Below are 26,805 nucleotides of genomic sequence, written 5' to 3'. Positions count from 1 at the left end.
TTAAAGAGTTGCTGCATAATGTTTTGAATAAAAGAGTTTATGGATTTACGCAGGTTATACTGTATTTTTTTGCATTGTTTTTATCGGAAAATCATTTTTTTAATTTTACTAAGCATAATCTAGTTTTCTTAAGTCAATAAGTACATTATTAGGTAATATTACCTGCAGTGGACAGCATAGAGTAAATTGTGCAGTGAAATATACAATATATACCCGTTAATTCCAAATCGGCTAAAACATGGGAGACAATTTAATTAAAATTGATATTGTGAGTCTGTTCAACATAATTTTCATAATTGCTTAGCATCACTGCTATTCATACCTTTGGATGTTCCTTAATATATCAAAAGGACTTTGTTCCAGCAGCATTTCTCAAATTCCATACATCCAGTTAATAAATTTCTCTTATATTCCAGGAATGGGGACATGAAAGATTAGTAAGAGCTCAGCAAACAGTTGAATTACGACCATATGACGTTGAAAGCTGGTCTATATTATTGAGAGAAGCACAATCAAGAAATTGCAATGAAGTCCGGTCGCTTTATGAATCACTTGTGGCTATATTTCCAACAACTGCTCGATACTGGAAGGTTTATATTGAGCAGGAAATGAAATCAAGGAATTTCGAGAGAGTTGAGAAGCTGTTCCAGCGATGTCTTGTGAAAATTCTGAACCTTGACTTATGGAAGCTTTATCTAACTTATGTAAAGGAAAATAAAGCTGGACTAAGTACACATAAGTAAGTTAATTAAGATCCAGATTTACAGTTACTAATGTCATTAAATAATTTACAGGGAAAAGCTTGCACAGGCTTATGATTTCGCACTCGAGAAAATAGGGATGGATCTTCATTCTTTCTCAATCTGGTCTGATTACATCAACTTTTTGAAGAGTTTTGAGCCAATTGGAAGTTTTGCTGAGAACCAAAAAATCACTGCCATCCGTAAAGTTTATCAGAAAGCTGTTTTGACTCCAATTATTGGCATAGAAGTGTTATGGAAGGAATACATCCAATTTGAGCACAACATTAATCCAGTTATTTCTGAGAAGATGAGCTTAGAAAGATCGCGAGACTACATGAATGCTCGACGAGTCGCTAAGGAACTTGAAAACATCACAAAAGGTTTGAATAGGAATTTGCCAGCTGTTCCACCAACATTGACAAAAGAAGAATTCAAACAGGTATGAATATTTGATTATTAGTTGGACATATTAATGATCTGTTCCTTTATTAGGCTGAGTTGTGGAGAAAATTCATCAATTTTGAGAAGTCGAATCCACTAAGAAGTGAAGATACAGCACTGGTTTCTCGACGTGTCATGTTTGCAACTGAACAGTGCTTGCTAGTTATGTGTCATCATCCTTCGTAAGTTACTAACTAATTTATATCCTTTAAAGGCAGATCTAACTCAATTTCTTCCAGTTTCTGGATCATGGCAGCGCAATATTTGGACGTAACAGCTAAGCACTTGACCGAAAAAGCCGTATGTATAAATAATATTAATCTGAACTTTTTTTTCCTTACAGCATCTGTGATAAATGAAAGTTTATCTGTGATAAGTTGATGATCTGTGATGATAAAAAAAATATTAGTGAATGTGCAATAAATTCATCATTTTGATGGAATCAGTTGCAAAGTCGAAACCTCCAATTGTCTTTTTTCTTTGTCAATTTGAGGGTCACTGAAATTTTGATGAACGATTTCTTGAAGCTTTGTGTCTTTGTGAGCTAATTGACTCATTGTTAGCCAATGGACTCCAATTTAAGGAATCTATAAACTTTGTAGACATGATGTCTGTTGTTTACGTTATTATTAGGCTCTTATCCAAGACAGATTGTTATGGACAGTTGCCAAGAATCACTGTAATTGTGAATCTGTCGTTCTAGATTACCAAAATGTTTAAAATTCATGGCACACTATGATAGAAATTTAGTTCATCATCAATTTCTTTAAACCTTCACAAATTGTGTTTTACTTACTTAACATGCCTCAAATATCCTTCGACTACCTTAATTTTGCAAACCTTGAAAATTTATTTTTTACAACAATTTAGGACACAAATGCAGCAAAAATATTCTACGATGAAGTTTCAAATATCTTAGAAAGAGCTATAAATGGAGTTATGGTCAAGAATGCTTTGATTTATTTCATATTTGCTGATTTTGAGGAAGGTCGTTTAAAGTACGAGAAAGTTCATCAAATGTATAACAAGTTCTTATCAATTCCTGATATTGATCCTACTTTGGTAAGCTATAACTTATCTCAAGTGCTATAAAATCCTTTAAACTCCATGTCTTCTTATCTAGATTTACATTCAATACATGAAATTCACACGACGAGCTGAAGGAATCAAGTCAGCAAGAGCAGTTTTCAAGAAAGCAAGAGAAGATGTCCGGTCACATTATCATGTCTTTGTGGCTGCTGCTTTAATGGAATATTATTGTAGTAAGGATAAAGACATTGCATTTAGGATTTTCGAGTTGGGTCTGAAGAGATTTGGAGGAAGTCCTGAATATGTCTTGTGCTACATTGACTACTTGTCGCATTTAAATGAAGATAATAATACAAGAGTTTTGTTCGAGAGAGTTCTATCCAGTGGAGGGCTAACGAATCAATTGTCTGTCCAAATTTGGAACAAATTTTTGGAATTTGAATCAAATATTGGTGATTTATCATCGATTGTCAAAGTCGAACGTCGTCGAAGTGCTGTTTTAGAGAACTTGAAAGAATATGAAGGCAAAGAGACAGCACAATTGATTGATCGATATAAGTTCTTAGATTTATTCCCATGTACACAACCAGAGCTTAAATCAGTCGGTTATCATGAAATCTCTTCAATCAGTACAGGCCAAAAAGTCGTTCAGCAAAATACAGAGGAAGAGGAATCACAAAAAGTTTTACCGCGACCTGATTTTTCACAAATGGTTCCATTCAAGCCAAAAGCTAATGCTTATAATGGTGAACATCCAATGGGCGGAGGCACATTTCCACAGCCACCAGCATTGGCCTCATTATGTGCAGTTATTCCACCTCCTGTATGCTTCAGAGGTCCATTTGTGTCTGTTGACAAACTTATTGATGTTTTTAATCAAATCAAAATTGACAGTAAGTATATTGTGCATTTATTGCCACATTCTTTACTAATACCAATACTTTACAGCACCAGTTCCTGTAGCTGAGAATGGATTGGACACAAAATTATTTGACCTAGCTAAATCAGTGCATTGGATTGTGGACGAAAGTCATCAATATACAAATGAAGGCATGAAGAGACGACGAATTTTGCCTGGCGGCGGTGATGATTCAGATGATGAAAATGCAGGTTCCGCAAATCCACCGGCTAATGATATCTATCGATTGAGACAACAGAAACGATTCGTCAAATAAGTCTGCTTTTTCAAATTTGTTAAGATATCGATGTTTACTTCAATAAAAAATTTAAATAATTTTAAACAATATTAACGGTTTTTAATTTTTTGAAATTTTCACGCCCCTTGAAAAGTTTCTGACACTTTTTTTAGAAAAAATTTTAAAGAAAAACAAGGAATCAGTTTTAATCAATTTTAGTGTAATTAAATCAAATGGCTCATCTAGATAAGTGGATAGAAATCGCAAAAGAGTGCAAATATTTACCGGAGAATGATCTGAAGCAGCTGTGCGACATCGTTTGTGACTATTTAATAGAAGAAAGCAATATTCATCCTGTCGATCTTCCAGTTACAGTTTGCGGTGACATCCATGGACAATTTTATGATCTCGAGGAGCTATTTAGATGTGGTGGACAAGTGCCTGATACAAATTATATTTTTATGGGCGATTTCGTAGATCGAGGATATTACAGTTTAGAGACATTTACTCGTCTGTTGACATTAAAGGCACGGTATCCAGATCGGATTACTTTACTCAGAGGAAATCATGAATCTAGACAGATTACAAAAGTTTATGGATTCTATGATGAATGCTTGACAAAATATGGCAATGTAAATGCTTGGAAAGCTTGTTGTCGAGTCTTCGACTTGCTCACAATTGCTGCAATAATTGATGAATCTATTCTTTGTGTCCATGGTGGTTTAAGTCCTGAAGTAAAGACTCTCGATCAAATCCGAACCATCAACAGAAATGTCGAAATTCCACATAAAGGTGCCTTTTGTGATTTAGTTTGGTCAGATCCAGAAGACATGGGTAAGTTAATTAATTTCTTTATCTTTTTAATAATATATTAATGAGTATTTATTGATTTATTAGATACGTGGGCGGAATCGCCGCGAGGAGCAGGATGGTTGTTTGGATCTCTTGTAACTCAAGACTTTATGGAACGAAATGGACTTGAATTAATCTGTCGAGCACATCAGTTAGTTCATGAAGGAATCAAGTATATGTTTAGTGAGAAGCTAGTGACTGTTTGGAGTGCTCCAAATTATTGCTATCGTTGTGGAAATGTTGCTTCAATTTTATCATTCGATACTAGCAAACAAAGAAACTGTAAGATATTTAATGCCGTTCCTGATACTGAAAGAGTTGTTCCACCGCAACGTATTACACCATATTTTTTGTAAATTCTATGTCGCATAATTCATTTTGTAAGTTATATTATTATTATACAGCTCAAAAATAAAGACCATATCTGAAAAGTGTAATTAACAGAATTTACCGTTTTTCTGAATTTGAAAAAAAGTATTTGAGGGGAAAGCAAGCAATGAAAAAATGTTAATTCGATTATTTGAATACAAATTCAATGATAGCATCAAAACGGTCATTTAAAATTCAAAATGATCAAGAGATGCGAAAATTTGAAAGTTTATATGTATAACGGTTTCGAAAAGTTTGAAAAGCAGGCGTAGAAATTGAAAGGGGAGTGAAAACAATAAAAGGGGAGTGAAAAATCCAATTTATTGATTTTAAAAAAGAATCAAGAAAAATTGAAAAGTCGTGAAAAATTTCGGAAAAATTGGGTTTTTAAAGTCTTTTTTCTCGTGAATTGTGTATAAAACAAATTCCGACCAGCCATGTCGGGAAACGTGGGAATGGAAAGCTTAATTCCCATCATTAATAAGCTACAAGATGCATTCACAAGTTTAGGTGTTCATATGCAAATTGATTTGCCTCAAATTGCAGTCGTTGGTGGTCAATCTGCTGGAAAATCATCTGTATTAGAGAACTTTGTTGGCAAGTAAGTATAACTCGACGAAAAAGTCAAGATCCAGTTAGTGAAAAATGAATAAAAAATCAAGTGAAAAAATATTTTAAAAAACTATTGAAAAATCGATGATGGAGCCTTAATATGTGTTCGTAAAGTACATTACGCGATACAAGCAAGCAAAATATAAAGTGAGAAAAAGATCCAGTGACGGTTGAAGGACAAGGATTCAAAACATGAATGGAAAATTTCGCAGTATTTATACTGTGTGTCTATTATTCAATTCATTGAATTAAAAAAGTATCTGTTCAGTTTTTCGCAACAAAAAAATAAGTTATGCGACTTTATAAAGCGCCTCTCTACGCCCATGAAAAAAAATGTTCCAGTGATAATAAAAACAATTGAAGTCATGTTGTATGAATGAGTGAATATATATGGGGAAACATTACGATATTGATGTATTTCGTCAACTAATTCATGCTTTTAATGCTAAACAAGCATAATGTCGACGAAAAACTATTAAATTTGTAAAGTGTCATTTTCATTGAATTATCTTGTAGTCAAATATTGATTTTCATTTTTCTACGAACAAGAAATTGTGTAAAGGACACAGTTTTGTCATATAGTCAAAATAATGCCCCAATTGTATAACTTGATATCCATCATTAATTCGTAGGTGGATGATAAATAGTCGACAAATGAATCATACACGATTCAATTAATTTTTATGATTATAATTTAGCTTCTTTTGTGATAAGATTATAAACATCCAGAATACGTCAAGCATTAATCATCATTAGTTTAGAATCTGTGGCATTTTTGTTATCAAAAAGACGACATTTAATAATTTGTTGCAAAACAATGTTAAGTTCGTCAACAGTCAATGATTCATAGTCAGACATATAGACTCAGCAATTTAATTGACATTATTTCAAGTAATTCTCGTCTTACAACATCAATTTACTTCTTTTATATTCGCATAGCAATCAAAGCACTAAAATTAGGTACTGAAAAAGAATTAAATATAAAATAAAAAAAAATCATCGTAAAGTATACACTTGTGTATCTTGTCTCTATACAGTCGGGATTTTATCATTAAGGCACAAAAAATACATGATGTCATGCCATTCATTGTTCATCACTCTTCGATTGTAATTTTAGACGTCAATGTAGCTGCAAAAAAGACATCTTCATATTCTTATTAACAATAGTCGGAGAGAAAAAATTCTATAAGACGTCTCAAATATACCAATTTAAGAAATCAATGGGGAAAAAATATTGCATGCTCATGCGCCCTATAACTTCTGTCGTCTCCTCTTTTATGAAGTATATCCACAGTGCTTTGGTTTGTGTATAAACCAAACATAGACAATTAATTAACTAAGTTATCGGTCAAGTGCTAATTGTATTTGATTGCATCAGACTTGAAAAGCTCTTGAAATTTTTTAGTTTCTCTTGAGGTATCAAATAGCAGGAAATTAAGAAAATCCACTTGTTACTCGCCCCACACAGTAATTTTTGAGCTTTATCAATTACTTCTATTTATGTAGTCAATTGCATTGTTTTACAAATAAATTAACTTGTGTTTTTCATTTATAAGCTACGCACGAAAGTGAAAATTATTTTATAATAGCGATTATGAATCATGTTATGCACTAATTTGCACCTAACATATGAGTTATTAGCAAATTTTTGTGGATTTTCAAGCTATGAATTACTCAGAAAAGTAGATAATTGTAATACATTTACATTTGTCCTTATCAAGCACGACTACAAAGGGCTTTATGAATCTGTTGTGATACATTTATTTTCACCATAGGAGAATTCTGTTGGAAATAAGATCCAGTATAGATTTTTAATGAACAGCTTAAAATTAATAATTCATTCATTCATACGGATTTAGACAGGGTTATTTTGCTCTTGTTTTTATAAACTGGAATTAAAGTCGGCATTAGAGTTTTAAAAGAGAGATTAAAGTGCTTTTTATGTAGCCGGGAAGGTCACAGATAACAAATTTTATATCATTCTGAAATTACTACAATCATAAATATTCAAAAAATAACGGTTTACAAATTTTTGAATTTTGAAACCCTTCAATTGTCAACTCAAAACCCTACAAATTAAGACAAAAATTTGTAAGGTTTTCAAATAAAAAAAAAAATTTCAAATCCAGAATTTCCGTTATCATCATTTTGACGTTCGACTACCCAAAGTGAACATTTAACCACATTCCATGACTGAATACAGATAATAACGCGCAACAATTTGAAATATTTTCAAGAGAGAAATAATATTTATGGATCGTTTAGCGAGAGATTTATTTTTTTCAATGGAAGCACCAAGCATCAGATGTATAATCTTGATTTTACATCTTGCTTGCGATCTTTTCAGTCCATGTATAAATTGTGCGATATATGAGTCATTTATAAGGAAAATGCTTTTTCATTGTTTTCATTTCGTGTAGAAATGTACACAAGCTAGTTTCTCGGACATAAATTTCGCTTCTTCAATCTTCAATCACTCGACAGTCATTGTGTGTTTTATATAACATAAAAGAAACATGTAAAATGTGATGAAATAGCAAAGAGAGGAAAGAATTCTTTCTATTGACCTTGACATTCTTTTTCGAGCAAGCAACACCATCCATTCTCATACATAAGAAGCGCGAAAAAACCTGTTTTTGACTAAATAATTGATAATAATACAATTTCTACTTCTTATTTTTTGCTTATTTGCACGCGCACAGGGATTTCCTGCCGCGAGGTTCTGGCATTGTTACTCGTCGACCATTGATTCTACAGCTTATGAATGGCAATGTAGAATTTGGTGAATTTTTGCATTGTAAAGGCAAGAAGTTTATGAATTTTGATGAGATACGAAAAGAGATTGAAGATGAAACTGACCGAGTTACGGGAAGTAACAAGGGTATTTCAAATATCCCTATCAATCTTCGAGTATATTCACCTCATGGTAAGTCACACGCTTATTTTGAATTAAGTTGTTTTATAATTTAATTAAATTTTTTTACAGTACTCAACTTGACATTAATTGATTTGCCTGGTCTCACGAAAGTTCCAATTGGTGACCAGCCACTAGACATTGAGCAGCAAATTAAAGCTATGATTTTCCAGTTTATTAAGAAGGAGACATGCTTGATTCTTGCTGTTACACCTGCCAATACAGATTTGGCAAATTCAGATGCTCTTAAATTGGCAAAAGAGGTCGATCCTCAAGGTATTCGTACGATTGGTGTTATAACAAAGTTAGATTTGATGGATGAAGGAACTGATGCACGTGATATTCTCGAGAATCGTCTTTTACCATTGAGAAGAGGATACATTGGTGTTGTTAATCGTTCACAAAAGGATATTGAAGGACGTAAAGACATTACATTGGCAATGCAGGCTGAAAGAAAGTTTTTCTTAAGCCATCCATCATATCGACACATGGCTGACAAATTGGGATCTCCTTATTTACAGAAAGTTCTTAATCAACAACTTACTAATCATATTCGCGATACATTACCAGCACTAAGAGACAAAATGCAGAAACAAATGTTGACATTGGAGAAGGATGTTGAACAATTTAAGCATTTTCGTCCAGACGATCCCAGTATTAAAACCAAAGCTATGTTACAGTATGTATCTATGCTTTAAATATAATGACATGTACGATTTATATGATTAATGGACACATTCTACAAACTCTAATTACAGAATGATTCAACAACTTCAATCAGATTTTGAACGAACAATTGAAGGTTCTGGTTCTGCATTAGTCAACACAAATGAGCTATCGGGTGGTGCTAAAATTAACCGCATTTTCCATGAAAGGTATTTATATACACTGTTGTTACGTATTTTGTGGGAGACGTTTACAAATGATGTTAAGTACTTTGATCATTGATTATTTGAAAAATAACGACCATTTAAAATTTGAAAATATAACGGACCGAAAATATTTGAAAAATACATTAAAGTTGACATCATTTATGAACGACTCCTCCCATCACATCTCCATTTTAATTAAGCGCACTTGTTCATGATTTGAAACAGAAGCAAGTACTGTCTATCTATTGACATGTTTTGAATCACGAGAAATGCTTTTCAATTAACACTAACTAACTTATCAATTCTGTTTTTTCTTCCTTCACTACTTCCAGATTACGCTTTGAAATCGTTAAAATGTGTTGTGATGAGAAGGAACTTCGCCGTGAAATTTCATTTGCCATTCGTAATATCCATGGTATTCGAGTTGGTCTTTTCACGCCCGACATGGCATTCGAGGCAATCACAAAGCGTCAAATTTCTCAACTTAAAGAGCCCGTATTGAAATGTGTTGACTTGGTTGTTGTTGAGTTATCGAATGTCGTCAGATATTGTGCTGAGAAAATGAGTCGCTATCCAAGATTGCGTGAAGAAGCTGAGAGAATTATTACGACACATATTAGACAGTGCGAGCAAAAATGCAAGGAGCAATTGATCTTAATGATAGATTATGAATTAGCATATATGAATACAAATCATGAAGATTTCATTGGATTTGCTAATGCTCAAAATAAGACAGAAAATGCTTCAAAGACAGGAACAAGAAGTTTGGGTAATCAAGTAATCAGAAAAGGTCATATGTGTATTCAAAACTTGGGAATTATGAAGGGTAAGACATTCATGCTCAATTATTTTAATTTTATGATTCATGCAGATTTATGATTTACTTTTATTATTTCAAACGTTTTTATTCGCCTTGCCCCTCATTATTATTTCACATGCTGAATTGAAATTAAATCAATCAATCGAACAAACAAATTAAAACCAACACTCACTCACACACACTCATAAATAATGTTGGAAATAATGCAAGCATTCAAGACGTTTCTTCTGATAATAATTGGTGTGTATTGATTCCGCAAAAATTTCAGACCCATTTTTATTGCATATAACATGATTAGCAAAAAATTCCTTCATGTTCTATTCATGTTTGCTTATATCATGTACGATATACTTTCTTCATCATAATGTTCTTGGTGCTTGAACAGAAGTTATGCTCGCATTTATTTATTAATCTCTACTAACTTACAAATTCCTTTTTCTTTTTTTTTTTTTTTTGTCAAAATTTATCACTATTTGACTAAATAATGAATAACATTTTTAATAATTCTTATCATAACAGGAAGCTCAAGACCTTACTGGTTTGTGCTGACATCCGAAAGCATTTCATGGTTTAAAGATGAAGATGAAAAGGAAAAGAAATTCATGCTACCATTAGACGGACTTAAATTACGTGATATTGAACAAGGTTTTATGTCACGACGTCATACATTCGCTTTATTCAATCCAGAAGGAAGAAATGTTTACAAGGTATGAAAAATTTAACGTATTTTTGAAATTCAAATTATTTGGTGAAAATTTTTCAAATTTTATAAGTCCGTTACAATTTGAATAGTCAAAAGTCGTTAATTTTTAAGACATTCTTTTTGCAATGTCAAGCATGCCGTATCACAATCTCATACTTTATACTTATTTCTATTTATATAGGATTTGAAAACACTCGAGTTGTCATGTGAAAGCACAGACGATGTTGATTCATGGAAAGCTTCTTTCCTTCGAGCCGGCGTTTATCCTGAAAAAGATTCAGCCCCGAATGGAGAAGATGTAAGTTCAATATATTCAATTCTTTATTCATATTACTCTCACTACTTAACTTTTTGATTTAATTACAAAACACTTACACGATTTAATGAAGTAAAATTCAGAAGATGTGCACAGTTTTTGAGTTCCAAAATTCAAAGTTATTTTAAATTGAATTAACAAGAACAAAATTTTAAATTATTTTTCACAAAAAATATAACAATTCTTTGATTGATACAACAATAGATTTTCATAAATACTTCTTTTCAATTCTTTCTCTTCAACAAAAAAAACGACAAATTTATTTATAAAAAATTACCCCACTAAAATGAATGAATTTATAAAAACTGTTCTGAAAATAAAATCAGAAGGAAGGAGCAGAGGTTGGTTCTAATGTATGAATAAGATAAGACAATTATTTACTTTCGTTTGCTTTTTATATTCACCTATTCTTATTATATATCTAATTTTATCCATATTTATTTAAGTAACATTTAAGCACGATTTCATTCTATGCACAAATTTTTTGCCTTTATTTCTGTTTCATAAATCTTTGGCTTGTTTTACGATATTTGATCCATTTTCCTCTTTTTCATATCATTATTATTCATAGACTTCCATTTTTCTAACTTTTTTTCATATTTCTATCACTGTTTTTGAATTTTTTTGCTTGATTAAAATTTTTTTCATCAAATTTTTGCCTCAAAATGTTCGAAAAGATGATTAAACGTGGTCCGTTTACAGTCATGAAAAAGTTTATAGTCTCATGATGATAAAATATTAGTTTTAAACTTTATCTATGCGATGCTACATAGAGAGTTCTTAAATATCATTTAATGTCATTTTTAGAATTTACATACATGACTCATTCCTGTAGTTTGAAAGTACCTTAGTTGTAATTAAAAATAGAAATATTCATTGAGTAGATTCATTTTTAATTAAAAGTTGAGATTCAATGTCCAGATCTTTGTTAGACAGTAGTTTTGACTTTAATTGAAATTCTACAATTTCCTGTATTTGACAATCAGAAAGCTCAAAAGGCTTTAATTCCAAAATTGCACATAACCACGTTCAAAAGACATAAGTCGAGAATTTTTTCGAATTATCAGCACATGACTAAGGCATGGTTTTCAAAATTATAGCAAAAATCTATCATATTTGTACTGTAAATGACGAACAAAATTACTATCAACGTAAAAGATTCATTATATAAAGCCGATGTAAATTTTTCCATCAAGTCCTATTTATAATCCCAAAAAAAAGTCAATAGGATATAAAAAAAGAGAAACTTTTTCATTTTGTGTTTTTTATTCCTAACTTTTTTGAAACTACTAGTAGCTTGTTGAGTTCTTTTTTGTTGATTGCATAAAATATTAAATGACCTTACAGGAATCTGGCGAGACACAAACAAGTTCACTCGATCCACAATTGGAACGTCAAGTTGAGACAATTAGAAATTTGGTTGATTCATATATGAGAATTGTCACGAAAACAACACGAGATATGGTACCAAAAGCTATCATGTATTTAATTGTCAATAATGCCAAAGACTTTATCAATGGAGAATTATTGGCTCATTTGTATGCAAGCGGTGATCAGGTAATTAATTAATTAACAATTAAGCTTTGTTGTGTGGCTTTACTATTAAATAATTAACATTGTTAGGCACAAATGATGGAAGAAAGTCCAGAAGAAGCAGCGAAACGTGAAGAAATGCTCAGGATGTATCATGCATGCAAAGAAGCATTACGAATCATTGGTATGACTTTAATTCTAATTTAATGAATTTCACAGTAAATTAATGCTTAACTTTATTTAATCCAATTAGGCGATGTTACAATGGCAACTTTCTCAACTCCAATACCAGCGCCAGTTAAAAATGATTGGCTGCCAACAGGTGAAAATCCAAGACTTTCGCCACCAAGTCCCGGTGGCAATAGGAAGAATGCTCCTGTCCAACAAGTAAATTTTGTCTTCTTTTGTTTTGATAGATCCACAGCAGTCTAATTTTTCAACCTCTCAGGGTTCACTCGGATCAATAGGCGGACCAACCAGTCGCGGACCGCCTCCACCAGCTGGAAATCGACCAGCACCAGCAATTCCTAACCGACCAGGTATGGAATTTTAAAACTTTTATTGAATGCCAAATTGACTTATGATTTTTTTGTTCAATAAGGTGGCGGTGCAGCACCTCCAGTTCCAGGAAGTCGACCAACGGGACAAGCTTTACCAGCTCCACTCATTCCATCGTAAGTACATCATTTCTAGTTAATATTAGCACATTTTGAATGCTTTGCACTAATCGATAAATCTACTAACACGACTAATGATTAAAAAAAGAGATTCAATTGGAAATCGATAGTGATTCAAAATTAAAAGTAGTTAAATTTGGTATATTTGCTCAATTTATATCCTAAATTGAGTAAATATTTCGAATAACTATTGCCTTAAATTTGTTTAATTACCCCATATAAATGTGATATTTTATGTGACATGACTAAATGGATGACATATTGATGTATCATCGACATTTCCATGTTCAAACCAATTCTACAACACTAAATTTGCTTTTCTAATTGATTAAAATACTATATAAACTGAAAGTTAATTAACTTCAGCATTATATTAGTCGCAACACAATTCTCATATAGTAATGAATATTTTCTATTTTACTTCTTTTTTCCCTACCAGTCGACGTTAAATCTGTTTTTCATTTTCAAATCTCACATTCATACGTTATGACTATAAGATATTAATGATAAAAACATGAAAATTATTAATTTTGAGTGCATTTCATAGATGAATTTAAGAATGAAATGCAAAAGTTATTATGACATAAAATTATGCTAAGGCAGGGATTAAGAAGAGAAAATAAATTGAATCTCATGATTAACTTTCAGTATTCTGAGAACCATACAAATGTTCATATGAAACATTTATATGGTTTTAATAGAACATCAAATTTTTAGGAACCAAACAACAGTATATACAAAATTTGTAAGGTTTTAGAGCATTATTAAGCATTTGTGTGGATTTCCATTAATACATTTGTGAAGTTTTATTATAAACTGTTGTATGGTTTTTAAAAATTATTCAAAATGTCAAAATTAGCTTAAAGTTAATCACCGATTTTTCAAGATACTGATCGTAGTTGTACGGAAAGTTCTAAAATTTTCTAGCAACAACAATATAAATGATAACGAAAATGCTCTCAAAAGAAACTTCAAAATAGGGAATTTAATGATAAAAATTATGATACAAAGAAATAAAATTGAGATAAAGATAATTAAACAAATTTAAATGATTATGATGACATAAAAAATCTATAAAAAAAGGATGAAAGATTGTGAAAAAAATAATAATTAGCTAACAAAAACAAACATTTGATTGCTTAAGTCGTTCTCTAATTTTTAAAAAATACCAAAAAAAATTCTCGAATATGCGTTAAATAATTAAACCAAAAAATAATTAATACAGTCGACCGGGTGGAGGAAGTAGCAGTACGGGAAACTTACAAAACATGATCCCACAACAAATGCGTCAGCAGATCAATCAGCAAGTCGGACAAGCGGTCACGAATGCAGCAATGAATGAATTGTCAAATGTCTTCGCCAGTAAATTCAAGTAAACGAATTAAGACTCATTTAAACTATTATTAAATGAAAAAAACAAAAATTTAAAGTTCTATGTGTCATATCTCTATCTCTAAAGAATGAAAAAAATATATGAAGTTATAGAAATATCCTCAGTGATCCTCCCAAACACACACGCATACACATTTAACATATTTAATATTCTTAATAATAATCTCATTGCATTTTACACATTCTGAATAATATTAATTAATTAATCGTTAACTATCACCTCATATATTCACTCACCCTTTAACAAATTGCATTGTGTAATGACAAAAAAAAATTAATTAAAGAATGGAGTTGGATTATTGATAAAACAGCATATAAACATATCTCATTATGTGTTTGACAATTAAATTTAATAAACAAAAAGTGTTGATGCTTTTCTCTTGATTGCATTGATTTATATGACTAAAATGACCTAGTTTTTTGGTTCTTGTTGCATAGTGAATGTGTGTAAATCATGTTGTACATTTTTAATGTCAATTAATTCAAAAAAATTTCTTTATTCTTCCTGCCAAAAACTATAATTTTTTTGATTGATTCGAAATCTTTGCGTACTTTGTGGAAGTGGCATATGATGAAGGCTTTTTGTAGTTAGTACTAGACTCATGCTTGATCTAAAATCATTGACAGTAAGCATTAAAGTTGTATTTTTAGATAATTCACTGACTTAATAACTTCTTAAGCATGAATCATGAAGAAAATTCTGAAATTCAGCTTCAAAGCAAGTTCTTTGACCTTTAGAGTCTATCTACTCGTGACGAAACTTCAAAAGTCTCATTAAAAAGTAGACTCAAGCTATTTGTTTCTAAATTAATTTAGTCATCAACTTTGATGTGCTGTATTATGAAATACAATACATCTTGAGCTAGTTACGGCATAATCTGGTCTCGCAAGACTATGTTGTTTATTATGAGAAAAAGATTAGTAATAAATTGGTAAGCCTTAGGGTATATAGTAAATGTTGGTTCAATTTATTGACATAAATTACTGAATACTATGGACTTTAGTCATGCTGTTTCACTAAATAAAAATTTATGGTATTGCTGGATAAATTAGGCATTGCCTTGGGTCAATAAGCATTAAAATTATTCATGAGGCTGCAAAAAAGTCGATTCTTTGCCATTTCCAAATCTATTCGCACAAATTTTGTTTATATTCTTCATCTATCATCTATGATTTTCCAACATAAAGGCTCAGTGCTGTACATCACTAAAGAATTGCTGTATTATCATCCAATACAAGATGTAATGGATGTCAATATGACAGTTAATGTAGTGTGCAGTTCCGGATATTTTTGCTTTTATTTAAAAAGTTTCAAGAAAGCTTTCAATGTGAATCATAAAGAATAACCAAAAAAAAGTAAAGATATACATAGAGAAAAAAAAAACTTTGATAACTGGTGACAGCAAAAAATTAAATATTAAGTAACTGCGAGACATAAAAAAAAAAATCGAAAGGCGTTTTACAGTAATAAGCATAGATCGAATAATAAGTTATTTTAGAGAACGAATAATCATTAAACATGTAGCAATAAATCGAGGAAAAAAATATGATGAAATTGAAGGAAGTAAAGAATTTAATCTCAGACACACACGCGCATCCATGAGCTAATAACTCTTGAATCTGATGAAAATACATTTAAATGTCTATTTTATCAAATATTTCATAAATGAATGAGAAAAGATCAAGGAGTGGAAGCTTGAGCCAAAAGCAAAGCTTTCTTATGAAAACCTACAACAGTTTTAAAAATCTGAAACCTTCCAACAGCTCAAAAATCATTATAAAAACTTCAAAACATTTTGAAACTCTACAACAGTTAATAATTCCATTGAAAACCATACAACAGCAGCTGATTTTCAGCAACAGTAAACAACGAAACAATTTTAAAGTATTTAGCAAGATCCACTCCTTGACTGAACGTCAATCAATAAATTCTCTTAACGGAACAGCTATGAAAATCAGAATCATTCATGAATAAATTTATTATAAAAAGTATAGAAGCATTTCATTGAATATGTAGCTATATATAGAAGCCTTGTTGACTATATTTAGGTATTTCATCATAATATAAATGAAAAAAAAAGGATATTAATCTTACTTAAAGTATTTAAAGGATGGAAACATTTTTAGGGACAAATATTTTTATTATCATTTCGGCTTTTTTCATAGTATTTTGGTTCCATTTCCTTTCCCTCCTTCATTGCTGATACATGCTTTGCGGGGATATAGGAAGACATTTACAATCTCATTTCGGTATTTGCACTTGAGTGTGATAAAAAACATAAAATAAAGTATTGTAGTTGGCGTTTTATAAATGTAACTGCGTGCTTCTCGCAAAGAATTAAAAATCTCTCAATGTCCAGAATGAACATTTGCACCATTTCTTTTTATCGAGACTTTAAGTTTGTCTCCTTAGTTCCGTTTCTCATTTCGTTAATAGACTTCATTTCGAATAGGTATTTTATAAATGAGAATAACACAAAAAAAAAGATAATTCTATTGCTGTTGTAATTGTATAATCTTCAACTATCTCTCTCGAAATTGCTACAATTCCTTCAATTTATCAAAAAATTATTAACCTAAAAAAAATTCATATAGAAATTATGTCGACGATGTGGAACTCAAACATAGCTTGTGTTCACAGGAATTTCTCGTTGATTCCTGTTGTTATTTTTGATCTTATAGTATTTAGTTCCACTCGTTTTTAGGTAAATTCGGATAAATTTATTGCATAGTTCGTGATAGAATCTCGGAAAGAATTTCATCTTGTTTCTTCCTCATAGAATTATGATGCTTTGAATAGATTTCTGGGATGATGTGATGTCTTTTTTGGATTATTAAAATTCTAACGGTTTTTTAAAATTCAAAAATAAATTTGAGAGGGGCAATCAACCTGAAAATGATGCGAAAATTTCAAATTCAATTTGACCGTTAAAATGGAATTTTGCAAAAATCTACTTAATTCCATGTTGTGAAGCTCTTAAATGAGCTTATGCTTAATCTCACAACTTCAAAGGCATCACATCAGACAAACAAGATGAAAATTCCTCTAATCAATCAAAACCATCCCACCCCTTAAAAACAAACAATTGCGCATTTATTAAAATTATTCTTGTTAGGTTCAAGCCAGAGAGAGATGATAGCGCAAGATATGAAGATTTACCTAATCATTGTTAAACTTATTAATTATTAATCAGAGGAATTAAGTGAAATAAATTTGCGAATCGTTCTTCTCTTTAAAAACAAATTATGATAAATTATGAAACAAAAAAAAAAAGGATAAAAAATTATATATATACATAATATAAATGAGGAAAAAAAAAGTATATTTAAAGTTTATTAATTCCACACATATAAATATGACATCTTTTTTCGATGATATTGATAATGGATTATCCCACTTAATAATGATAGTACCATATATTTTACTATAGCTGATGAAAAATTAACAACAATTTCAATTATGATAAAATAACAACAAAAAAATATATAAATGAAGTTCTGATAAGGAACGGGAAGTCATTTTAGATGAAATAAAACATAGAACGATATTTTGTAAATTTTTGTTAAAATGCATTTGTTAAAGAATAAAAAAGAAGAATAATGAACAGAGGTTTTTATTGAAGGACTATTTTTTGCTGTGTGTGGCATTTTGCGCTAGTATAGTTTGCATATACATGTAATAAAATAAAAATAATAATACAGTCAATATAATTTTCTTTTTTGTGCAAATAAGTATTAAATGCGTAAAAGCCAGCAAGAAAACATACAATAGACTATTTCAAAAGATATAAGAACTTTCAATTTATTGAATGTCAAAGGAATCTCTCAAATGCATGCAAGCTTTTGTCCAATAATTTTGAATCTCTAAGCTTAAAAAAATCGCATGAAAATACAGAAAGGTTTAATGAGACTAAAAAATTGGGTAACTGGAATCGCTTTATTATGGAATAATGCTCAATGATAATTTTTGACATATTTTTCAGCAGAAGACCAAAATTTAATAGACTTAAATCCAGAAATGATAGTGTTTAGATGATCATCTTTAGACCATACAGTCTGCTGGATTTTGTTTTGGGTACTGGATTTAATAATTTGATTAATAATAATCTAGCATTAATTATATAATGTTCAAATATGATTCTTACTGGAATACTTCCAGTTCTTGATTGGAATTATTCTAGTTTTATTGGAAATACTTCCAAAATTTGACTGGAATTTCATTCCAATTTGTTGGAATTTCTTACAATTTTGACAAACTTTCCAATTTATTGGAAGTTTAATTCAATTTTTGTGGAGGTTTTTCAGTCTTATTGGAAGTATTTCCAGCGGCAATTGGAATTTTTAAATGAATCATCCAGTTCATTGGAAGTTCTTTAAAGCTGTAAAGCTGAAAATTAATGAAAAATTTCCAAAATTTATTTAAATTCCACGTAATTTTACCAAAATATCTCAAATTTCTTTTAATTATGACTCATAACCAGAACATGAACAATTTTCAAATTCCTTAATAATAACAAATTTCCAAGAAAATTCTCAAAAACAAGAAGAAAACCCAGAAATTTCTTTGATATAAATTCAATTTGTTGAAAGTTTGCTTCTTAACTTAATGGAAGTAACATTATGAAACATAACTTAGATGGCGTGAAAATAGTAGAAAAAAAAAACTTAACCACAAGTATGATGAAGATATAAACTTTACCTAACGTCCTCCCCGTAACAAGAAAAATTTCATTAAATTATTCATCATCATTTTTAATTTACGACAGTAATGCGCAAAGTGATGAGATGAGAAATCAGTTGGAGTGAGTTTAATTTTTGAGCTTTTTATCGTTTGAGTAGACAAAATGTATGAAGCAATACAGAGGAAATTAATCTATTAATTGTGGATATTCCTATTCTATCGAAATTTAATCACATAAATTCATTTAAAAAAGAAAACTTAATTAAATTTAAATAGAAAAACATTCCAACTGAAGTAAAGGAAGTAATTTTATTATAATTTCAAGTGACGTTACAAAAAAAGAAATCACAAAAAATGAGATAAAAGTTATATATAATAAAAAACAAAAATGGAATATATGAATCGTATATATACAATTAAAAAAATTGAAAGAGATAAGAAATAAAGGGGAATATGATTATTGAAAAAGAAGAAAAAAACTGATCTGTGCTCTAATTTTTAACTTTATTAGTTTCTACCCAATCAAGTGAGGGAATTCCCCTCATTTGCTATAATTTATGTAAATTCTATTTTCTGTTTGATTCTTTTACTATCTTTTAGTTTGAAACTAACCCAAAAACTCTTTAGAAACTCTACTTTATTATTATTATAATTATCTTTATTATGGTCCGTTTTTAGAAATTTAAAGACCTATATCATTTCCAATAGTTTTTACAATGATTCATTTTCATTCATTTTTTAAAAAAGAGGAAAGAGAAAAACAGGACACTACGAGTTTTGGTGTGTGTATGTGTATCAGATTAAATTTTGTCATAAAGATTGATTTCCTTGATGTAATTTAGGATTTTATCTGTTTCTTTTTTATCATCTTTTTCAAGCAAAGTATATCTAATTTGGTGGTTGTCTATAGCTGTTTGGTAGTTGGTGCATTCAAATATATGTTGGACTGTTAGGGGGACATTACATGAGCATATTGGGGCTGAGGATTTTTCGATTAGATAAAGGTGTGTTAGTCTAGTATGTCCAAGTCTAAGTCTGGTTAAAATTGTCTGGTCTTTTCTGTTATATGAGTTAATGTTTGTCCATTTGGCAGTTGTTTTTTTAATGTTACCTAATTTGTTTCCATTCCTGATTTCCTTCTCCCATTCTTTTTGCCATTCATTCTGGGCTAGTTCTTTTATATGTTTAGTGATGTCACCAGTTAAGATTTTAAAGTTTGAATAAAGGTTTTGTTTTGTTGCTTCTTTTGCATGTCTGTCTGCTTCCTCGTTGCCTTTAATGCCTATGTGACTGGGAATCCACATTATTGTTGTTGTGTTGTTATGATCTCGTAGTTTGTCTTGTATTTGTTGTACAAGACTATTTTTATTTTGCGTGTTTTTTAATGCCTGTACAGCACTGAGAGAGTCTGTACATATGAGTACTTTGTCTTTATGTCGGTGTTGTAGAGCTTTTAAAATTCCGAATAATTCTGTTGTATAGACTGTAGAATAATTATGGCACTTGTATTTATATGTTCCGTTTTCTGTTACTACTGCCGTTCCGTATCCGTGAATTGTTTTGGATCCGTCAGTGAATATTATTTCATATCCGTTGTTTCTGTATTTATGTGATTTTTCGTTGAATGTTCTACGTATGACTTCTGGTGGTGAATTATTTTTGTTAAATTGACACATGGTCATGTCAAATTTAAGGTATGATTTTCTCCAAGGTGGATATCTGTTGGGAAGTTGTTTATGGACTTTTGTGTCTTTGTCTATATTTAATCTTAGAAGTTCTTGTCTAATTACATATGATATTGGGGGATTTTTAATGTTTTGATATTTTGTGTCTTTGGAGTCATCTTCAAGGCTGGAGTGAATGATGTTGTTCTCATTGCTTTTAATTTTACATCCATATTTAATAAGCTGGATTTTTCTTTGTTGTTTAAGTGGAATCATTCCGGTTTCAACATATGTGCTTGTGTTTGGAGACGTTACAAAAGCTCCTATCGCATGCTTCAAACTTCTTGTGTGTATACTGTTAATTTTCTTTTCGTCCTTTTTTGTCAATTTTGTGAATATTAATGCTGAGTAGTTGTGTACTGATGTCGTTAGTGCGGAGTGAATATTAAGTAAGATTTGTCTTTCTGCTCCATAAGTAGTGTGCGACAGCATTTTGATTAGGTTAATGTTCTTGACTGTCTTGTTGTACATTTGATTTATTTGTTCTGTCCATTTAAGCTTATTGTTGAGTATGATTCCTAGAAATTTAAAGTTTTTGACGATTTCAATGACTTGATTGTTGAGTTTGATTGTGGGAGTTTGAATGTTTTTTTGTTGTTGTGTCGTAAAATGCATAATTTTAGTTTTTTCAAGTGAAATTTCTAGTCCGTTGTTGTTCATATGCATGTTTGTGTTTGTTAATGTTTGTTGCAAGCTCCTTTCTATCGACTTGGTATCTTTTCCACTCTTGAAAAGTACTAAATCGTCTGCGTAAGCACAAAATTTGGTGTGGGAATCAATATGGCTCAGAACATCATCGAATACTATATTGAATAGTGTGCATGATAGCACTGAGCCTTGTGGGATCCCGTTAAACATTTTTCCAATGTCTGATTGAATGTTTCCCAGTTGTATGTTGAAGGTTCTGTGCTCTAAGAAGCTGGTGACGAAATTGATGATCCTGCCTTTAAATCCTAATTTGATCATGTTGCTTGTGACTTTGTGTGTCCAGACTCTGTCATAGGCGTTTTTTAGATCTATAAAGATTGCTGTTGTTTGTTCCTTTGATGCGAAACTTTTTTGAATGTTGTCGGTGAGGTAAATGATATTGTCTGTGGTACTTTTTCCTTTAGTAAAGCCCGACTGAAAGATGTTGAGTAATTTGTGGTTATCGATTGTCCATTGAATTCTTCTGTTGATTATTTTTTCCATTAGCTTGCATAGACAGCTAGTTAGTGCTATTGGTCGATAGCTTGTTGCTTGTCTAGGATCCTTTCCCGGTTTCTTGATGGGAATTATTAGAGAGTGTTTCCATGTTTTTGGAAGTCCTTCATTTAGTGATTTGTTGAACATAAATAATAATGTTTGTTTTCCTTCTTGAGTAAGATTTTTTATCATTTCATAATGAATTAAGTCTTGCCCTGGTGAAGTGTCTTTTGTGGTGGATAGACTTTCTTCAAGTTCTTTCATGGAGATGTTGTCATTGTATGGTTCATGATTTGTGTCGTCAGGTATTGGAATATTTGAGTTTGTCTGATCTTTGATGGATTTGAGCGTTGGGTTGAGATTTTCATCGCTGTAGATGTACTCGAAAGTGTTTTTTAATATGTTTGCAATTACTGTTTGATTTGTAGCATGTTGACCATTTTTGTCTATCATATTTCTGATTTGTGTGCTTATGTTTTTGCCATTTAGTGTTCTGACTTTATTGAAAATGTCCTTAATGTTTGCTTTATGATTAATTGTTGATGTAAATTTTCTCCAACTGTCAGTTTTGTTTTTTTGAATCAATTCCTTAATTTCAGTCGTAAGTCTTGAAATATTGTTTCGAGTGTCTGTGTTTAATGTATTTTTATATAGCCGTATGTTCTTTTTTCTTTCTTTTATTTTGTTTTTGATGTCATCGTTCCAAAATGGCAGTTTATTTTTGCCTTTGAAGGTTTTTGTAATCGGGATAGACTTGTTAGCAGCATTGATGATCCTACGAGTGAAATCTCTTTCCATGTTGTTTATGTCGGATGTGTCTATGTTATCGAAGTTCAGGTTTCGTTGGTAATCATTCCAGTTTGCTTTCTTTATGTTGTATACCTGTCTTTTTGTATTTTCATAGTGATTGAGGGGGAAGGAAATCAGGATTGGAAAGTGGTCGCTTCCATGGAGGTCGTCTAGCACTGTCCAATCTATAAAATGAGATAAGTTTTGTGTACAAAGTGTTAGGTCTATTGATGTTAATCTTCCGTTGGAGTCTGATAAGTGAGTTGGTTCTTTTTCGTTGATTAGAGTAAGGGCGAAATTTTCAATTAATTCTGATACGATAGTTCCTCTTCTATCAGTTTTATGTGAGCCCCAGAGAGAGTTATGGGCATTGAAATCCCCTGTAATGATAAAAGAATGTCCTAATTGTGAGATAAGTCCTTCAAGTTCGTCTTTTAGTGTCTGTATTGGTATTCTATGGTCTATGTAAATGTTGCAAAGAATAAAATTAAGAGGATATGTTAGATGCACAGCTATAGCTTGAAGATTTGTATTTAGATTGAAAGGTAAAGAATGAAAATTATTATTAATTAAAGTGAGCACACCTCCACTAGCTATAGTGTCCTGTGAACATTGTTTATTTTTTATGTATGATGTGTAGTTTTTTAAATTAATATCTGTTTTTAATTTTGTTTCCTGGATGCAAATGAAAATTGGATTAAATTCGTTAATGAGTACCTGTAAGCCTGATTTATTTGTGTAGTAGCCACGCATGTTCCAATTGAGGATTGATGTGGTGTTAGTCATTATGTTATGTCTTGGATTGCGTCTTCTTCCATTTCTATGTCAGTGATGTTTGTTCTTATTCTTTTTGTTGTTTCTTCATCTGTTGTCAGTTCCTGGCTGTTCTCTTTCAGAGGTCTAATTCTTTTATTCGTAATGTTAGCTGTTTCTTTTTTGTTGTGAAAATTGCAGTGCTGGCACTTGCAGATTGTGTCTGATTGAGCTGATGTGATTTCAGCATATGTAGCTCTTTTCAAATTGGATCGTTTTACTGCTTCAGCCATAGAAACATTTTGAGTAACTTTTATTGTTTGTATATCAATTTGTCGTTTGTATTCGGTACAATTACGATTGTAGCTGTTGTGTCCTAATTGATTACAGTTAACACAGAAAGCTGCGTCTGTGCATTTATCTTCTTTATTGTGGATATGTTTTGCATTGTTACAATTGTAGCAAGTAGGGTTGTCCTTTTTATTGCAGTGTTTGGATAAATGACCGAATTTGTGGCAAGCGTAACAGCGCATCGGAGAGGGAATATAAGGCCTGACGCGAATTCGCAACAATCCGACCGTCAGATATTCCGGTAATAAATTCACTCCGAAGGTGACGAAAACTAAGCCCGTATTTACTGGATGTCCGTTTATTTGTTTTGTGTGCATTCTTACATCAGTAACTTGTTGTGGTTGTAGGTAATTGAGGAGTGTTTCACTGTCTTCATTTTGAAGTTCGTAGGCTCTTATAACACCTCGACAGCTATTGAGTGTTTTATGTTCTGTCACCTGTATTGTTGCGTCTAAAATGCCTGTTATTCTTATCAAATTTTGCGCTTGCTTCAAATTTTCAGTCTTAATTAGTAAATCTCCACTTTTGAGAAATTTGCATTCCGGCTTTCCGTTCTGAGTAGCATTGCGAATTGCTGTTTCCAGTAAGATTGGAGAAAAGTCTCTCATTGTTTTGGTGTCTTCTACTCTGTGTATAATTAGGTATTTCTCTCCTTCAGTGATGTTTGTCAATTGTTTAGTAGAATCGTATCTGATGTTCTCGTTGTTTTGTTTAGTTTTGGAACGGAATAGTTGTTCCTTCTTGTCCGCAATTATTTTGTCTTGCAGTTTCTGAAGCTGGTTTTGTGGAAGTTTGGCTGTACTTTTAATTTTTGTCAGTGCCATTTTGCTAGTTCCGGCTGAGCCGGGGCATGCAACTTGTTTGTCACTTATGATTTTTTATTTTCTTGTGAACTTTTAAATACTTTGAACAATTTTAATAACTTTATGTTATATATGTATTTATGAGTGGAAAACGACTATAAGTTTTTATATATGTCTGTTAATTAGGATCGAATTTAAATTTCGTAAAATTTTTGATTGTGCTTGAGTAAGGGGCAACAAACTTTCAGAAACTCTACTTTTTCAGCACAAAGTATCTAACAAGAATGATGAATTGAACTGATAATTTTACTGCATTATCATCTGGTTGTGGTTTACTAAATAATGTTTTATTGAAGTAGTGTGATTTATCTTTTTTTCATATTTTTTGTTTGTATTGCTTTCAGTGAATCAGAACATTGAAACGTGTAAAATGAATCATATTGATTAAAATGCAATTAATTTTAGTTTACTATGAAGTAATTGCTGATGATTAAGAATGTAATTCCCGAAGAATTATACATTTTGATGATTTTAACAGTAGCATTTTTTCCTGTAAATAAATATTCGACTGAATTTTATGACGATTATTCAAAATTGAGTGCTTGAGAACCTTACAAATGTCAAAATATTTGTTGAATCCTTCAAATTCAAATTTTCTGTTGTTGAAACAATACAATTTCAAAAATCTAAACTAAAACAACACAACAGCTTTGAGATTCTTATCAAAACCATACAACAGCTTTGAAATTCTTGTGAAAACCATATAACAGCCAACAGATTCAATTTAAGATCTTCCGTTAAAATGTTCTTGAAATTAATTTGAATATTCTGACATCAGGGTCTACAAACTCAATTTATGAAAAATCTTCAACCTTTTCCTCTCCAATAAAATATTTACCCCAAAGTTTTTTTAACCTTTCAATAATGTCTGTTATGACTTTATAAACATTTTAAACCTTATTTACAAACTTCATGCCATTAATTGATTTTAAAAGCAATTAAATTATATTTTACACGTTTCGTTTACTCGATAAAGTTTGAACTTTTGTTGTTTTTTTGCACTATAATTTTCCTCAATTTCCATAACTTCATTTACTTCCTTTTATAATTTTTTCTTTCTTTAAAGATTTCCTATTATTTCCTCTTTCCTTAAAATTATTTTTTTCCTCTATTATTATTTACGTATTTCTGACATATTTTCCACAGTCGTCCTGGCCAACAACAACAACAGCAACAGCAATATAACCAACAAAGACTACCTAATCGATCCTATAATAATGGAAATTACTAAATTTTTTGTGTACATAATGTGAATCAAGCAAAAAGAAAAGTTATCAACAAAATTAAGTTGTGTAAGTAAATTAACTGTGTAATTTAATCAGCATTCAAATGTGTCGGAACAAAAGGACTGAGAAATTTTTGTGACTGAGAGAGAGTGCTTTTGATATTTTGGACATAATAACGGCTTTTCTACATGAGAGCGTTTCTAGTGGAATTAAGTGGACATTCTAATGTGATAAATCTTCAATATTATCAGCACTATTTGATTGAGTATCCTTTTGTTTGATAGGAAGATCCAGGGGTATAGCCAGGAATTATTATTAAAAAGCTTCTTTAGTTCAGCCGATTTTAACGGTAAACATCGATTTGAAAATTTAAATAATTTTTGGTCGTTATTTTTCGACCGTTACTTCACTCAATTTGAATTTTTTTCAGCAGTTAGAATTTCTTATAATTTTATTATGTACATACCCCTGGATCACATGTCATTAAGTAAATTAATATGCAGGATGTTCCATATATCAATTGTGTAAATATTTAATCAATTTTAAGACATAAAAAAATAACTATGAGAATGAAAATCGACATTGTTATACTTTATGGATGGTTCTAAACAAGCTTTTCATAACTTTTACTTTAAAATTCCTTTTTTTGTACGAGAAAAAAAAAATTTGTTAAATGAAATAAAAAGGATATCTTTAAGGATCATGCTTTAAATTAAAAACAAATTTCTTTTAATTATTCACGACAGCCGGCAGTTGTTTATCCTGATCATCATTATTTATTCAGCAAATAACTTCCATCTAATTGTGGTTTGAGAATTTAATGA

At 30.9% G+C, this 26,805-nt stretch overlaps 4 protein-coding genes across 13 annotated transcripts; 3 read left to right on the top strand and 1 right to left on the bottom strand.

Moving 5' to 3' along the window:
• The first annotated feature begins 47 nt into the window (after positions 1 to 47).
• On the top strand, positions 48 to 3,459 carry su(f) (cleavage stimulation factor subunit su(f)). Its single transcript, XM_070643859.1, has 8 exons — positions 48 to 268; positions 417 to 739; positions 795 to 1,182; positions 1,236 to 1,366; positions 1,424 to 1,484; positions 2,055 to 2,246; positions 2,308 to 3,106; positions 3,162 to 3,459. The coding sequence occupies exons 1-8, from the start codon at positions 239 to 241 to the stop codon at positions 3,386 to 3,388; spliced, it is 2,151 nt and encodes a 716-aa protein (XP_070499960.1). The 5' UTR covers positions 48 to 238; the 3' UTR covers positions 3,389 to 3,459.
• A 49-nt stretch (positions 3,460 to 3,508) lies between these two features.
• On the top strand, positions 3,509 to 4,647 carry PpV (Protein phosphatase V). Its single transcript, XM_070643944.1, has 2 exons — positions 3,509 to 4,183; positions 4,247 to 4,647. Exons 1-2 carry the CDS (start codon positions 3,583 to 3,585, stop codon positions 4,555 to 4,557), a joined length of 912 nt encoding a protein of 303 aa, XP_070500045.1. The 5' UTR covers positions 3,509 to 3,582; the 3' UTR covers positions 4,558 to 4,647.
• A 235-nt stretch (positions 4,648 to 4,882) lies between these two features.
• Positions 4,883 to 26,661, top strand: shi (dynamin-1 shibire). Of its 10 annotated transcripts, none has more exons than XM_070643922.1 (15): positions 4,883 to 5,171; positions 7,885 to 8,108; positions 8,169 to 8,775; positions 8,855 to 8,971; positions 9,301 to 9,794; positions 10,308 to 10,495; positions 10,673 to 10,789; positions 11,134 to 11,160; positions 12,155 to 12,364; positions 12,431 to 12,524; positions 12,594 to 12,727; positions 12,789 to 12,879; positions 12,942 to 13,014; positions 18,396 to 18,484; positions 25,902 to 26,661. In XM_070643922.1, exons 1-14 carry the CDS (start codon positions 5,008 to 5,010, stop codon positions 18,439 to 18,441), a joined length of 2,586 nt encoding a protein of 861 aa, XP_070500023.1. In that variant the 5' UTR covers positions 4,883 to 5,007; the 3' UTR covers positions 18,442 to 18,484; positions 25,902 to 26,661. The 10 variants fall into 10 exon arrangements, with proteins under 10 accessions (XP_070500023.1, XP_070500022.1, XP_070500021.1 ...); XM_070643921.1 differs by having other exon boundaries at positions 18,393 to 18,484; XM_070643917.1 differs by lacking the exon at positions 18,396 to 18,484 and adding an exon at positions 14,243 to 14,389 and having other exon boundaries at positions 4,884 to 5,171; positions 11,137 to 11,148; positions 25,902 to 26,659.
• Positions 21,314 to 24,770, bottom strand: LOC139093255 (uncharacterized). The gene has a single exon (XM_070643926.1). The coding sequence runs from the start codon at positions 24,714 to 24,716 to the stop codon at positions 23,574 to 23,576; it is 1,143 nt and encodes a 380-aa protein (XP_070500027.1). The 5' UTR covers positions 24,717 to 24,770; the 3' UTR covers positions 21,314 to 23,573.
• Positions 26,662 to 26,805: the final 144 nt, after the last annotated feature.

The sequence above is a fragment of the Chironomus tepperi genome, unplaced genomic scaffold (genome assembly GCF_022539635.2).
Source record: "Chironomus tepperi strain 1889 unplaced genomic scaffold, CSIRO-AGI_Ctep_v1 contig_335, whole genome shotgun sequence".
Lineage (NCBI taxonomy): Eukaryota > Metazoa > Arthropoda > Insecta > Diptera > Chironomidae > Chironomus > Chironomus tepperi.
The sequence above is the reverse complement of the archived record's forward strand: the minus strand, read 5'-3'. Positions and strand labels throughout refer to the sequence as shown.